The 15,842-nt window shown below is 35.3% G+C and overlaps 1 protein-coding gene across 1 annotated transcript; it reads right to left on the bottom strand.

Annotated features, from left to right (window-relative positions):
* Positions 1–5,472: 5,472 nt before the first annotated feature.
* LOC103716340 (casein kinase II subunit beta-1-like) lies at positions 5,473–15,609 on the bottom strand. The gene is made up of 5 exons (XM_008804298.6): positions 14,699–15,609; positions 13,390–13,608; positions 7,038–7,147; positions 6,765–6,930; positions 5,473–5,923 (listed from the first exon to the last, which is right to left on the bottom strand). The coding sequence occupies exons 1-5, from the start codon at positions 14,931–14,933 to the stop codon at positions 5,793–5,795; spliced, it is 861 nt and encodes a 286-aa protein (XP_008802520.4). The 5' UTR covers positions 14,934–15,609; the 3' UTR covers positions 5,473–5,792.
* Between the last annotated feature and the right edge of the window lie 233 nt (positions 15,610–15,842).

Here is a 15,842-nt window from a genome sequence, read left to right as displayed (position 1 = left end):
CTAAAAGAAGCAGGGCCAGTGACTCCATTGCTAGATCTCATCACAATCGGCATTCTCAAAAATAAAGATGAGTTATCACACAAGGTATGATAGCTAATAAAACTAATATTTTTTGAAAAAAATTTCGAGATGGTATCAGTCCTCATTTCTACCGGTAGCTAATTTAATAACATTAATCTCTAGGGCATCCATTGTGTAGGTGATTAACATTTTTGTAGTTGCTTCTTCTTTGACTTCTTGAAAGAAGCAACATCAACTTTTACAACCATATCTCCTAAATAAATATAGAGTCCAAACCGACTCTCATCTCTTAATAGAGTTCGAAATATGAATTGCCAACTCCCTAATGAATTCTCAAGTATAGCCGATCAAATTATGTCGAAACTATATATTATAATCAAACTTATTAAACTTGAAATGTATTGTTAATCTTTTTTTATTTGCTCAAGGTTTTAGGATCAGTTGACTAGTTAACATGCTATCAGAGCTTAGGTTTACTGGAGATCATAAGTTTGGATTTCTATTTTAGTTATTTTGGTAATTAATCCTGGTTATCTATTATTTTTATTCTTTTTCCTCCACATGCATAGTTGGACCGAACATGAGAAAAGTGTTAACCCCAATATATATTGTTGATCCTTTTTCTATCAGCTTAAGATTTTAGAATAACTTGATTAGTTAACACTATAAATTGTGGCTTCTCTTTTATAATATACAGAGTCTTTTTCATTTTAAAAGAACTCTAGGCATTCTCCTACTCAAAGTTCAAATATATGGAGTGAGTTCTTTTTTCCTATTTTTTATTTCTTTACTTAGTGGGATCACGTAGCTTAGACCCATCTCTCTCTCTCTCTCTCTCTCTCTCACTCAGATATCTTGGATTGGTTGCAGACTTATATCGGATGTGGCCTATATTTTCTAATCCTTCTCCCTTTTTTCTTTTGTATTATTAACATATGGAGGGGAGGGGGGTGGGTGGGAGAGGGGGGAGATATACAAATTTTGCTCACATATTTTCAGAAAACAATAGGACAACAAAGGCATTGGCTAAAAAGTGATAAACAAAAATATGATTTTTTTTTTATTTGCTTTCACAAGCAATTGATCAAGAGCCTGATATGCTTAGTGTGATTTGAAAAAGGAGCATAATATCAATTACTCTAGGTCTTAGAAAATAAATGGTTATAATTTGCATCCCTAGACTTTAAGTCATAGGAGAGCATATGGACAACTCAATCAAATGGATCGTGGTCCATGAGAAGTGTGCCCATCTAGACCAAAAATCATTGCCTTAGTTGATTAGCTTATAAGAGACTTAAATGGGAATATCTAAAAGTAATTTTTTCCCTTTTAGAGCTATTACTCTAACTAGGTATTATTTTTAAATAAAATGGAGTCCACATTAGGCTACATAAACATAAATCCAGAAAAATCAAAGAGCAATTATGTTTTGTAGGAGAGATGAGTTTTTCAGATACATCATAGTCTATTAATGTCCTTACTATGTTAAAGAAAGATAAGATAGTCTTTTCCTAGTTTAATTATTATGATAGGTCCGTTATAATTTATCTAGGAATGTTAGTTTACAATAATAAAAGTCGTATATCAATAGCTAATAATTTTAAGAAAAAAATATTTAGACACCTTCTCTGCTTATATCCAATTTCACTTAGTATCCCTTAATTTTAAAAAGTTTTAAAGTGGTTATTAAAGTTGCTTAATTGTTCAATATGGTCTTGCCATCCATCTTTGTTTACCTGGGACTTTTAGGACTTAAATACCTTTATTTTTGTTGCACTTTTTAATGATGCTATAGTCGAAGATAATGGGGTATTAGCTAATGTTGTGGTCCTTGATCTCCGTGCAACTCATGACCATTGATACACAATGGGAGATGGAGAGGACGACAATATTGGGTAGGGCGGTCTAGGAGATGCTATAAATGAGAGCAACGACAGTAGTGGGGTGGCAGAGGCGGCAATGGAGAAGAGGAGGTTGGTGATGCGATAGGAGAAGGAGACAATGAGGCGAAGGTTGACGGGAAGGAGGGATGAGAAGAGGAGCTGGTGGGGCTCTGGACCAGATTAGTTGGAAAGAAGGGATGCGGATAATGATGGAGCTTGGAGAGAAGAAAGAGGTGTTCGAAGAGGAGGTGGTGCGATTGGGTAGGGTTTGGAATCGGGTCAGATGAAGAGGAGATGAGGATAGCAATAGGATTTAGAGAGTAAGAGGGGGTGTTGGAAGAGAAGGAGGTCGTGTGAGTAGGTGGAACCCCTATGGGACTCGGGACAAAGTTAGATGGAGAGGAGGGATAAAGGGAATGGATGAGCACAGTGACGAGATTTAAAGAGGAGTTGTTGGAAGAGAAGGAGGCGATGGAAGTGGATGGAGCTCGGAAACTAGTTAGATGAAAATGAGGGATAGAGAGAAGGGATAAGGACTGTGGCAGGATTTAGAGGGGAGGAGGTGCTGAAAGAGGAGAAGGTGGTGAGTGGGGAGGGTTGAGAAGAGGAATAGAGAAGTTAGATAAGTAAGGGCAAAATTATTTTTTATGTCTATGTCTTAACAATGTTAGACGTTGAATGAGGCTTCGGATCATATTGAACCACTTAACTAACTTCAGGGATCATTTTAATTTTTTTTAAACTTAAAGGATATTAAGAAAAACTAGTCCCATGTATAAGTATTTTTTCCTAATTTTAATATAATTACCATTATATCAATTCAAGTAAATTATCATTATATTATAGTAAAATTTATGAATGCATGGAACTTTCATTTTGTATAACTTTTCTTCTTAATCTAGATTCTTTTTCTTGACTAAAACTTCTAAATCTATGATGCTAATAAGTTTCTCTCTATATAGATCTTTGAATTTATTCAAAAATATCCAAGTTATAATAGGAGAATCCTACCTAAGTCACAAGTCCTAATCTAGTCTAAAGACCATACACTATTTTTCCCTGTTTCCCTCAGATCGATCCTCTTCTTTCTCTCCTTCCCTCTCTATTTTTCCTTCGCAACCAAAACCCAAGCAACGACATGGGTGCAAGTGCATTAGGGCCATTTCCCAAGCAGCCGTATCCAAACGGGCAGCTTCCAAGGTGCTTGTTGTTCAACAAGCATGATAACAAGCTCTCTCACTCAAGAATCCTTCTTTTTTCTTTTAAGATTTTTTTTTACTCATCAATTATTTTGTTCTCTTCTTACGGTTTCAATGAGTAGAAGGATTCTAGAGAAGGAGCTTTAGCTAGTGACAAAGCAACCTGAGCTTTCTCTCATTCACACAATCAATTGTATTCTTTGTATGTATGAATTAATGCTTGAACTTTTTCATCAAAAAAAATTAATATTTGAAATTTCTTTTTGCTTATGGTTATTTTCTAGATTGTATTTGAATTCAGGTTCTGCATCTTTCCAATCATGAAACCTCTGCTGAAGATTACTTCATAATCGATACAGATTACAAATTATAAACTAAGAGCTACTTTGTTCATATATTGATTTATTTCATATAGAATTGTGAAGGGGTTTCAAAATTTAAAATATATATACATATGCATATACACCAAAATATTATATTGTTTATTCTTTCCTATAGTCTCATTTATGGATTCAGAAGAGCTCCAGGTTAGTTCCTCATAAATAGAAAAAAGTTTGATATGTTATAGTATAACAAAAACCAGTATAAAAGTATATGATAATGTAGAGCTTGCCCATCTACGTGGATAACTCAAGTTGCCCAGAATGACTTGATTAGACTCGCCTTGGATATTTATTTCTGTTGTTGTTCTCCATTTTAACTCTGTCGAAGTTGAGGTGTATCCCTTCTATTTGTTTCATCCTCCTTTTCATTTTTGTATGATTGAGTCCATATAAATATGAAATGACATCAATACTTATATTTATCAGTTCCGTTGGTACTCTATTCTGAGGGTTTTCCCTGCGAAGAAATACAACTGCCAAATAAATAGAAGCAAAAACCAACCCTCTATTATGCAAACATTAGCATTATAAATATTTAGATAAAGTCACTAATGTCCATGAAATATAAATTCTTTACTTAGAGGAGGAAAAAAGTGTACGTTCACGTACAATGCGAGACATAAGCATTCTTCCTTTGTCAATCAGACTGACTCAGCTAGAGAGGGAAAAAAAAAAATCCTATGTCCTGATTGAAGAAATTATTCTTTCTGCATATGATAACAATTCCATCAGCTGTTTATTTCGTTAATTGAATGCCAAATGAGCAATCCTCATTAAAATTACACAATACAAAAAAAAAGAGTTCAGGACATGATATTTAATTCTGATCCTCTCTTTTGTTCATTGCGTTTGGCACATAGTTTTTCTGCTTTTATATGATGACAAGGGGAAAGGTTTGGTTGAGGAGTTCTACATTGTGATAGACATTTGAAAAGGTGGGCTAGTCTTTATTAATTTGGCAAGTGCTCTCAATCATATACTAAATATTTAGCATATGATATATTGGTTTCCGAACACAAAAAAGATAGGTTGGTTCCTTAAAATGCCTTTATATTCTTTTCAACAAGATATAGAATTGAACACCCATATGAAACCTACCTCTACATAGTGCTTGTTTGTCAGTTTTTTATCTATGAAATTTAAATCTGTTTCTAAAGGGCAATCTTAACTCATTGATATTTCACTTCATGGACTTTTATTAAAATATGGTGAATCATCTAATAAATTGAGATGATTTTTGAAGTTCTTGAATCTATTTTTGTTATCATTGTGTCCACCGATTCTCAAACTTTTTCCTAACTTTTCAAAATCTGCTATGGACATCTAGTTATGGAAAATTACAAACTATTGACACTCAACTCTATGAAATATGTCATATTGATATAAAAAAAGACTGAATTTATCAACACTATTGATCAGAGGAGCAAAGTGACACACACAAGTGTTGTTCATCGTAGATGCCAAGAGTTCCATAGAGTTCAAGTTCAGGCTCACGATTTATATTTAATAAATGCATTTTGTTGCACAACTAGACAAGCATTTTTCGGTACTCCCGAAATAAAGCTTTGTTTAGTTTTTTCATCATCAGAAGTACATATGAGATTGCTTTAAGAAGATAATGGTTTTTGTTTGCATATAGCAAAGCCATGCCCCAAATTAGATTTTGATAACATGGATTCAAATATATCCAATGAAATAGCCTTGGTTTTGCAATTGTTGCCAATCTATTCATGCATTAAGACGCAAATATTTACTAATATGTTAAAAATCCTCATACATATAACTATAGTAGCATAAGACTACATATTATTTTGGCTAAATTTGAAGTAAAGACACAATATTTTTTTAAAAAAATGTTAATTTTTATGAATTGTTATTTTAAACCTTGTGCACCACATGCAAGATTTGCATTTTTAACCATAAATTAAAATTCATAGTCTATGAAGCGCGCAGGCGCACACGCATGCACACGATCACCCAGAGCTATGGACTCAAGCATACATCAGATTGACAAATATGATAACTGAGGCATTACAAATAATTCGCAACCATGAAAAACTTGCGCAGGCTCTTTAGTTACAGTTAAGATAAAATAAAACAATAGCTTCACTATAGCTTGATGAATAGGTCAGCACATTTCAGATGCTTTCTTATATAATCAGATGTTTTCTTGCATAAAATCAGGAAATAGTTCGATGATGCACTCTCACTGCAACAGCTTTGCTCTTGCCAAAGCATCTCCATGAACAGCATGAAGAAACCACCACCCATGAGCCGTTTCATGATATGACAAGCCACATAAAACATTATGGTTTGTGAATTTTAAAGCCAAAGACTCTTGGAACATATCGCTGCGATGGCTTCTGTGGCTTCAGGTGTCCATACGTCATCAGGAACAAGTGAGGAAATGTGGTACCGAAGTAAGCTCCATCAACATCTACAGAGTGTCAAGAAAAATCTCGCAAAAGAAAGCCAAAACTAGAAGAGCAAGCTCTGGTGTATTCAGTTATATTGAGGTTCATGATGTTCAGATAAAAAATAAGACTTTACCAAAAGCAGTTCAACGCAGAGTTGCCTGCATTATATGTTGTTGAAAGTTATAGAGCATGGCTGTGGAGGTTTACTGGTTTAAAAGGAAGTCAAAACCATAATGGACATGTTGGACTGGCGTTCATGTTAACTGAAGCCTCAAAAGGAAGTTATAGAGCATGCGTGTGCATGCACATATGTGCGCTTAAATCCTATTGGTACTATCAAAGTCTTAATTCCACCACTGCAAAATCAATGATGCAATTTAAATGGAGAAACCATATCTTGGATCATGATCTACAACATTTAACATAAAAATCATATATTTTCAACATTTACTTAGGTATCAAAGTGAATGCAAAATGGGCAAATGACCTGGTACATTAATATGTTTTGGTTTAGAAGAACTCGACTGACATTTGACTCAGTTTAAAATGTGTATATTATGGTCTTACCATATAAGCATAACAACTTTATTGCTAACAATTTATATCTTATTCACTTTGATTCAAAGGTAAGATACATAGGAAAAACATTTTTCTAAAAAAATCTAAAATGCTGTAAATTATGATTAGTGATGTAGATCCTCAGCTCAGATTGCCTATCATTAATTTCATGCTAATAGGGCTCCAATCCTACAGCAAGGATTCAACTTTCATGTATGGTGTTAGTTTGTGAGGGTGTGTAAAAACATTTATTTCTTAATGCAGAGTGTGAAAGTTCAAAGAGTTGCTAAATTGAAAGGATACTGCCTTGGTACTTGGATCTTGGATAGTATATATCTTCACATTTTGAACAATAGATTTTCACAGTACTGGATCGAGAAATGTCTGATTGCCCAACTGGAAGGCATGGTTGACCGCAGCAATATACTCTAGGGCATCTTCCAAAATCATAATTCTTGTACTTTTCTGACTGCAATAATTTTCCACTTAAAATAGTTATTTTCAAGCCAAAAATTTTTAAAGAAAAAAAAATGAACTATGGTAAACAGCACTCATCAAAGCCAAGAGAAAGCTTACCATTGCAGCCATCCCTTTACTGGTTAAAATGTATCTTACATGAATCAGACCATATAACATCTCTGCTGCTGACTCAACCAACTCATTTTGTTCCTCGGTAAACATATCACCTGTGCATTTGGATGACCATAACCAATCAATGTTACTAGACCGCAAATAATCCAGATAAAAGAACTATGGTACATGCAATCCGCTAGACCTAAAGTGCCTGATTGATTTTCAGAAGAAATTAACTTATTATCTTAAACAGGTAGTGCATCCATAAGATTTCAAAGGTCTAGGAAACAGCCACATGTTCAAAGAGGCGATCCATATTAAGTGTTAAGAAACCAGCAATGTAAAAACTTAAGAAACATGTCTGTGCTTCAGGAAAGCACATAAAGCCTTACGATTAACTAGCTAATCCATATATCTCAAATTAGAGAAAATATTCAATGTCAACAAATTGATGTATAACATTTTTCAGTATTATGTGCGTGTATGCATGTGTGCCTACATACAAGCATCTCCCTCTCTCTCTCTCTCTTTCCCCCCCCCCCCCCCCCTTTCTCCTTTCTCTCGATCTCTCATACTGTGTGCATAAATAGATAGATATATAGATGTATAGATAAAGCTAGAACATTTTTGGGAGCACTTGGCCTTAGGTGCTTCCAAATAAAAATCGCTGGATAGACCTTTCGAAATACACTTTTGGGAGCACTTGGCCTTAGGTTCTTCCCAATAAAAATCACTGAAAAGACCTTTCGAAATAAAAATCCACACCACTGATCATGCTCTATAACATCTAAATTAGCTAGAAGCCAAAATCACGTACTTTTGAGGTCTTCTACCCATGCATCAAATAGATACAAAATTGACAATGTTACAAATATGATGTCATCTTTACTTAAATAAGTTAGCTTTTAACTTGGATGTATTTTACATCATGTAGATAAAGATCAATGACTGGATTTTTCAAATTATATAATCAATACTATACTTTCTCACTAACTATATAGCTATCATTCATTATGCGCCAACTTGATACATAGGTAAGGTACCTTCAGTATAAATTACTTTTGAGTTTCTAGCCAATTAAAACATCATACATCATGATTAATGGTGTTGATTCATTGGAGAAGTCTATAATCGGCTTTCATAAGGAAGCATTTTGGGCCACATGCTCTCAAAATGCATCTAGCTTTCCATACACAAACATCTACATGCAATGGAATAGAACATAAAATGCATGTTTGATTTTCATAAGAAATTGGCTTATCATCTTAAAATTTATAATGCATCATAAAGACAGGTTCAAAGGTCTAGAAATAGCAACATGTTCACGTAAATGATTCCAAAAAAAAGTTAAAAACACCAGGAATGCAAAAATTAAGAAAAAGATTTGTGTTTTAGGGAAATAATAACAAGCTAATCCATATATCACAAACCAGAGAATGTATTAATTTTTTTAATGTGTATACTTCAACCAAGCTCCTTTAAGTAACACTGTATACTAGAAAAAGTTTGTTTGGTTATCACCATGTTCAAGACTTTTACAAGCAATAGTACTATCAGAAGCATAACAAGAAATATGATTGTTCATCCGTGGCTCTTGTAAGTTGCACCACATATTGCCTTTCAAATTGTTTTGTCAGGAAAAGCCAAAAGTGGAAATGAAACTAAACCTGCAATACATTGTTCGAAATACGGGTCCTAGTATAGTAATATATGGATTATGGACCTCTGTAAGGCACGAAATTATTGCAAGGAAGTGGGTGTAAGGGAAGAAAAACGAAGTTTTCACATTCACACTGAACAAATGCAACTGACAGTATGCATGGAAATCAGTTCCCAAGGCTTCATATTGAGAGGGAAACACTACAGTAACAACTGACACAAGGAGAGAAGAAACATTGACATGGGACATAATACTAGAGTCTGCAATGGCATCTATCTTGAAAATAGAATTATTACCAGGAAAAGTCCTCCCAGGACAAATATGCATTCCTCATTACTGGTACCATTCTGAACAGTGTTTCCAAAATGTACTTTTTAAAAGAAGAAATTATAAAAATATTTCAGTAAAATTATATAAGTTTATGCTTGATTTGAATGCACAGAAAAGATAAATAGTTCCCCTTTCATTCTACAGTATTAATTTAAAAAAAGAAATGTCATACAAGATATTTTACTAAAGTATAGGCATATGTTCATCAATCATTTGCCTGACATGTTTTGCATGTCATAAACACATAAGCACAATATGTTGGTTTCCTTATCTTTGACAACATACACCTCAAGAAAGACCTAATTTATTGAAAATTGTAAGCATGATATGAAGGAGATCCCCTCATGTAATAATCATTTCAGTGTGAAGAGAACCAGTATAAGAGTCTATTGATTACTCCAAAGAGAAACTAGAATTAAGGATAACGATAGCATAGCTTAAGCATACAACATATCCTGAAGGTTTCTTCATCAATTAAAGATCCCATATGCTACTGTTGTTTGTCATACACTAAAGCATGGGGATAACTGAACTAGCAACATAACAAAAAGAAGACACCTAACATAAGAAAAGATTCTCGCCAATATCATTAACTGTGCACATCATATCATGAACAACTGATTTAAATTTTATATTAAAAAACACAAAGGAAAGCCAACTTTCAACAGCAAATTGTCTAAAATGAACACTAAAAATTTAAGTGGTGGTAATATGTTTCCCCCCTGCCGACCATGCCATCAATAGGGGTGGTAATTCATGACCTAACCTATCAATCCAACCCACAAACGATCTGCTTTAAGCAAGTTTGGGTTTGACCTAAATGGGTTTGGATCATAAACAGGTCAACCTATCTAAACCTATTTATTAAATGAGTTGGATTCAAATTTAGACCTTTGATCTATTTTAACCCATTTTGACCTATTCAATAATTAGATCGGATCATGAATTGACCCATTTAACTTGTTTAAGAGCTGTCCGTTTAAAACATTCTTAACCTGTTTCTGTCCTATTTAACCAATTTAAATCCATTAAATCCGTTAAAAAACCACTTAACCTATTCAACTAGTTTAACTTGACTTGACCTATTTAATAAACATATTATGCGGATTAGGTCGCGTTATTTGTTTAATAAGCAAGTTGGGTTCAGATCTAAATTTTTGACTTGTTTAATAAATAGGTCAAGTTTGGGTTGACAAATTTTTGATCCGACCTAGAAACAACCCGAGCAATATCTGACCCAACCCGCATTCCACCCGACCCGACACAATTGCCACCCCTAGCCACAAATAGCAACGTCAGGTACGAATCTAACGATAAGAACACTAGAGCAATAAAATAACCAAGCAACCAGTCCTATGACTAATATGCAGGGTAGAGCAACAAATATGTCTCCAGGTGACCTAAAATATACTCTCCACTATGCACATCACATGATGTGGTACCTCAAAAATAGCATGGTACAGACATCTCATTACTTAAAAGGGGGGAGCATCTAGAAACCTTGCTTCTGGTGATAATAGCATTACCTATCCTCCTAAGCGATCACCTTATATTGAGATGGTAAATTATCAAGCTCTATTTTAATTAATACATCTATACAACTCGGAACCACACCCGCTCCTGCTCCCATTCCAGCTACTATTTTACAGCCTAAGTTATGAGAAGTTGCTGTAGCTTATGAAATTTAGGAATGGAAAACAGTGGCACATCCCTGATTATATATTATTCCAGGCATGGGTTTGGGGCCTGGCATGTCCAAGATTTTGGATTTGCTATGCCCAAGCCCAGTTAATTTTAGCCTTAAATTGATGGTATAGTGTAGAGATAGAATTTACTTTCACTTTCTTTTGTTTGATGTATGTAGGAGGTAAGAAACCTCCTAAAGGTTCAAGAGCATGCTTGTAACAAAATTTTAAAGAAAGGCGAAGGCCCATCTTTTCTAGAGGATGCACATTTCTATGCTAGTGGATTCTCTACACTTCACATGCAATAGGCCCAAACCCTACCCTTGCTCAAACATTCTCATTTCTAACCCTTTCTTTATTCAACCAAACAGACATCTCATCATTCACATTTCTCACTATGGTATCTCGATGAATTTTCTACCACTTCATCTTCAATAGGCCCAACCCATACACTTGCTATAGCCCTTTCTTTGTTCAACCACATAGAAATCTTATCATTCCTGTTTCTCACTATGTTAATTAAATGTGGTTGCTTAACTAGCATTAAACAGATATGATGCCATAAAATTTTCCCTTACGTTGCTTAAGGGTAGCAAATAGTGGGTCGAGTCAAGTTTAGGTTGGGTCAAAAAAAAATGTTTTAATGCATGCCTGGCTCATTTATAATCAGGTAGATAGGAGTATACCAATATCCAACCCATTTTATTTTATAGAGACTCGAGCCCAACCCACCAACCCAAGTATCTCGCCACTTAATAGTCATAATACAACTATAAATGAAAATGTAATAGGCTCAATAAGATGAGACCTAGGTTTTAGCCATCAAAATACGAAAATGACAGAGGAGAGGCAATTAAAGTGGAGGAGAAAATAGGATAAGTCTTGAAGATGCTATTGACCTTACTTTTTTCTTCAATGTGATTTGTCCTTTCCTTCTTAACCATTAAACGCACTACCTTCTTAATGATCCACTATCCTAGGATCCAGGACTAGATTTTAAGAATTTGTCCCAAGGTTCGTCATCCTGTTAATGGACCTCATACCGGTACTATAATGATATGGTGTTGGGACACCCAATACAGGGTTCAACATATCGAGACTCAGTACACCCTCCATACCAAGTCTCAGGTCAATACTAGTATGGTACGGTAAGTTCGGTATAGCGTGATATGCAACGTATGGTGAACCTTGATGCGCATATTTTTTAGAAACTTTGATGCTTCACTCAGCAAATCAGATCGCTGGCTAATTCCACTTATGTGGTAGTTTCTCATATATTTAGAGAAAACAATTTGGTTGCGAATCACATGGAAAATCTGGCTTATTATACCTAATTATGTGTTGTTTTTAGTCCTTCTAGCTTTCTTCCAGCTAGTAGAAAAGGCTCTCCAAAGATTGGATCAAATGGGTTGTCAACACCTTAGACTCAAATTTTTTGTAAGATTTCCTATCAGTAATCCTCTGAGATTTCTATTTTCCTTTTCTTCTTCTTTATATTTCTATTTTTCTGTGTGGATCTTTATATTTTTTTTAATCTAATAAACCGCTAAGGATCCATGACACATCCCACCCCAAATAAAGGTGATTTTAAAAAAAATGGATGAGTAATAAATAAATGCGGATCGAGCACCTACAGGCTAGGGGAAGATCAACCAAGAATAATATAAGAGCATGGTTAGAACGATTAAATTACCATATAAAACTGCAAAATCCAAACCAAAATGATTCCATTTGAACCCAAAATGATTCAGAATTGAATTCCTTGTGATATTTTCTTCATTTTTTTCATTGCTTGAGATGGAAAAAAGTGTTTCCTCTAATTAAACTTAGATACTACAAGTTCAGACTTCTGAGAATATTTGGAAGCAATGCAACATTCCAAAAGCAATTTAGAGAATTAGTTTGCTATAAGTTCAGTCATGTTAAAGCTGAAGTCATAAACATTTCAGCTTTTCTTGTATGCATAAATTTATAATTACAATTCAGTTGTTTCAGAATGGAAGCATCAAAACAATGCAGCCAATGGTTCTAGATATTATGATAATCTTTAGAGTTGTGCCTAATTTATTATTTAAGAAGTTCTTAAATTTTCCTATTGATTTGCTGATTCCTAATTCCAAGTTGACAAATTGGATTTTTTTTAATAACAAAATCAAAGCTTCCAAAACAAAAGTTAACACCACTGAAGCTGCCAGCAAAGAAAATCAAAACTAAGTTTCTAAACTTTATGGTAAATTACCCAAGTCCTGAGCAGCCAACTTTTCTCCGGCAATGCAAATGAAGGCATTATGGGACGTGATACATGGAAATTTTATCTAGCTATCACTTGTATTGTTGTGAGCAAGGTTTGAGACATGCTTGCTTCTCTTTTTCTTCTTTTGTGTGTGTGTGCGTGCGTAAGTGGGAGCTGCCTTGATTTGGAGAAATCAATGAACCAAAAAAACTATATATTCAAAAACTTAAAAGGACTAAAGATTAAAAATGTAAATAGTGCTGAGCAGTGGTAAAACATGAAGCAACAAGGTACTTAACATTTTCAAGAAGTACCAAATATTCTCAAAAATGGAGAAGCTACTAAGTAAAAAGAATTCATTGGATATTCATATTTCATGTTATATGAGCAATATTATACCATTGTGCCAAAGTCCTTCATAAAGACCACAGGTAAAGTTATGCTTACCATGAGAGGATTCAACATCCAAAATCAGATCCAGAGCATAGTCATAGTAAGGAACTTGGCTGCTTAACCCACAAAGGTTAAAGTCATCTTGTATGTACTCATCATCAACTTCACAAAAGAACTCGTTCCCTCTTAGATTACAGAACCATGAAATCCAAGATGTGTCATCGCCATCAGAACCACTAAGATCTGACTCTTCATTGTCTGTTTCAGATTCTTCTGTATAAAAAGAATGGAAAAGGCAGAAGCATATTTAAAATGATTGTAAGACTGCTAAAGAGGGGCAGCATTGACACATTTTAGAGAACAGAACCTGAACACATAGAACAGATGCGAAAAAGGATTATACATATAAATATATATGTATAAGAAAAAAAGTAGTAAAAGGAAAATTACCAAAACTTCAGCACATGAAATCACACATCAATTTGTACCACATTCAGAACAAAATCATCACAGCTTCAAGAGAACACTAATGGCTGCAAATCTTAATTGGGACTGGAGAATAAGATCACATGATTTATTTCAGATAACTGAAAGTCATGGTTCATCATTGGCTTCCAAAATCTTACACAATGATGCCAAAGTCTAAAGCTTTTCATCATTTAAGTCATTTTTCAAAAAGAAATCAAGCACGTAGACTTCTCATTTTGCTATCAAACAAATTAAAAGTTATCTAAATTTATGCAATAAATGAAGTTCAGCTCCTAATCTTTAATGAACCTGGATCATCCTTGGTATGCACTCTCAATTACAAAAGTTCTGACAGATATTCTCAGCATATACTATGAGTTTACCAGTAACATAGATGAGCCCTTATAAAAGCATTGTCTGAGGATTCCAGCAAAAACTAATATGACCAATAACTATAGACTTCTTCGTCAGACTGCTATGTTATCTCCTCACAAGCTTATGAGTGCGGCCAAGATTGTACTTTTTGACAATTCAAAGCAACCAATTACATCAAAAATTAACACTTTCAGTATAAACTACTTCCAATTGCCCGAAGTAACCGCTTGACCAATCCAAATGGCGAAATAGCAAAAGAATTACATAGAAAAAGATCCAGCCCAAGTCAGCAGCTATCCATATGATTTCCTTTCAAAAGTTCACATTTTGTGTCCAAAAACATTATATTGACATGCATAAAAATGAGGGACAACAATAGAGAGTAGGAAAAAATATCTTCCGCTGGAGAATATCAACCATTACTACAAAATTAACAATAAAAGTAAAATCAAAAGAACCCCAAAAGGCAAGAAGATTGAGATTTTAAGAAGAAAAAAAAACGAAGTAGAAAAACACTTACCATCGGAGCATTTGTTCTTGGAAAGAGGGACAGACCGCTGGTCCCGATAGTGGTCCAGCTGCTTTCCAGCAGAGGTGGACGGCACGGAGAGCCGCTCCTTCTCCCTCCCGGTCAACCCACGAGAAGTCGACGGCGATGACTTCTCCAGGTGCTTGTCTAAGGCATCATTGATCCGCTTCCGATCGAGGGGTCCGATCTCCAACTTCGACCCGCTCACTCCTCGATCCCTGTACATATCTTCCCCCCCAATATACCCACTTTACCCTTCGGACCAGCTCAATCGACTCGCCCCAACATACCGAACAACAACAAAATCAAAAATTTCGAACCCTAGACCGCCCAAGAAGCCGATTAGAGAACAATATAGGAGAAAAGCCTTGGAATGGAAAGAAAACAAGAAAAATTACGGATTTAATGGCGAAGATCCCTCGATTCATAAAAAAGGGGGAAAATCGACGTAGAAGCCCTAGATTCTGGGATAGACAGAGGAGGAGAGGGGAGAAGGTAGAGTTTGGAACCGCTAGGGTTTCATTCTCAGGGAAAGCGAGGAAAGGAGGAAGAGAGTGGACGAGGATGAGAAGGGGAGGGAGGGAGAGACACGAGCTCGCCTGATTTGGCGGCTCAAATGGCCGCCGAGAGAGCACGAGAACAAGAAGGAGAGAAGGTAGAGTTTGGAATCGCTAGGGTTTCATTCTGAGGGAAATAGAGGAGAGGAGGACGAGAAGGGGAGGGAGGGAGAGAGAGAGAGAGAGAGAGAGACAAGAGCTCGCTGGATTTGGGGGATCGAATGGCCGCGGAGGGAGCACGAGAACAAAGAAGGGGAGAAGAAGGAAGATGGGTAATATGGAAATTTTTGAGGGTGTTATGGTTAAAGGGACGTCCCGGATTCCCCCGATATTTTTCTCAAGAATGCCGAATTCCGTTGATGGGAGAGTCTAAAACCAACCACTGGGGATTGGTTTCTGCCCAAGGTTCGGTTAAACCTAGAAAACAACCTTTGGCTTGTTTTCGTATTGTCGCTTTGAATTGAAATTTGAACATTGATGTTACTTCATGTACTAGTCAAGGATCTGTTGTTCAAACATATATTCTAGTTAATCAAAACTATCCAAGATTTTATTTTTTTAGTTGTTATGAAAATTCT

Source organism: Phoenix dactylifera, chromosome 10 (genome assembly GCF_051530095.1).
Source record: "Phoenix dactylifera cultivar Ajwa chromosome 10, Ajwa_hap1_PhDact_Kaust_v1.1, whole genome shotgun sequence".
Taxonomy (NCBI): Eukaryota; Viridiplantae; Streptophyta; class Magnoliopsida; order Arecales; family Arecaceae; genus Phoenix; species Phoenix dactylifera.
Note: the sequence above shows the minus strand (reverse complement) of the source record. Positions and strands in the feature narration are given on the sequence as shown.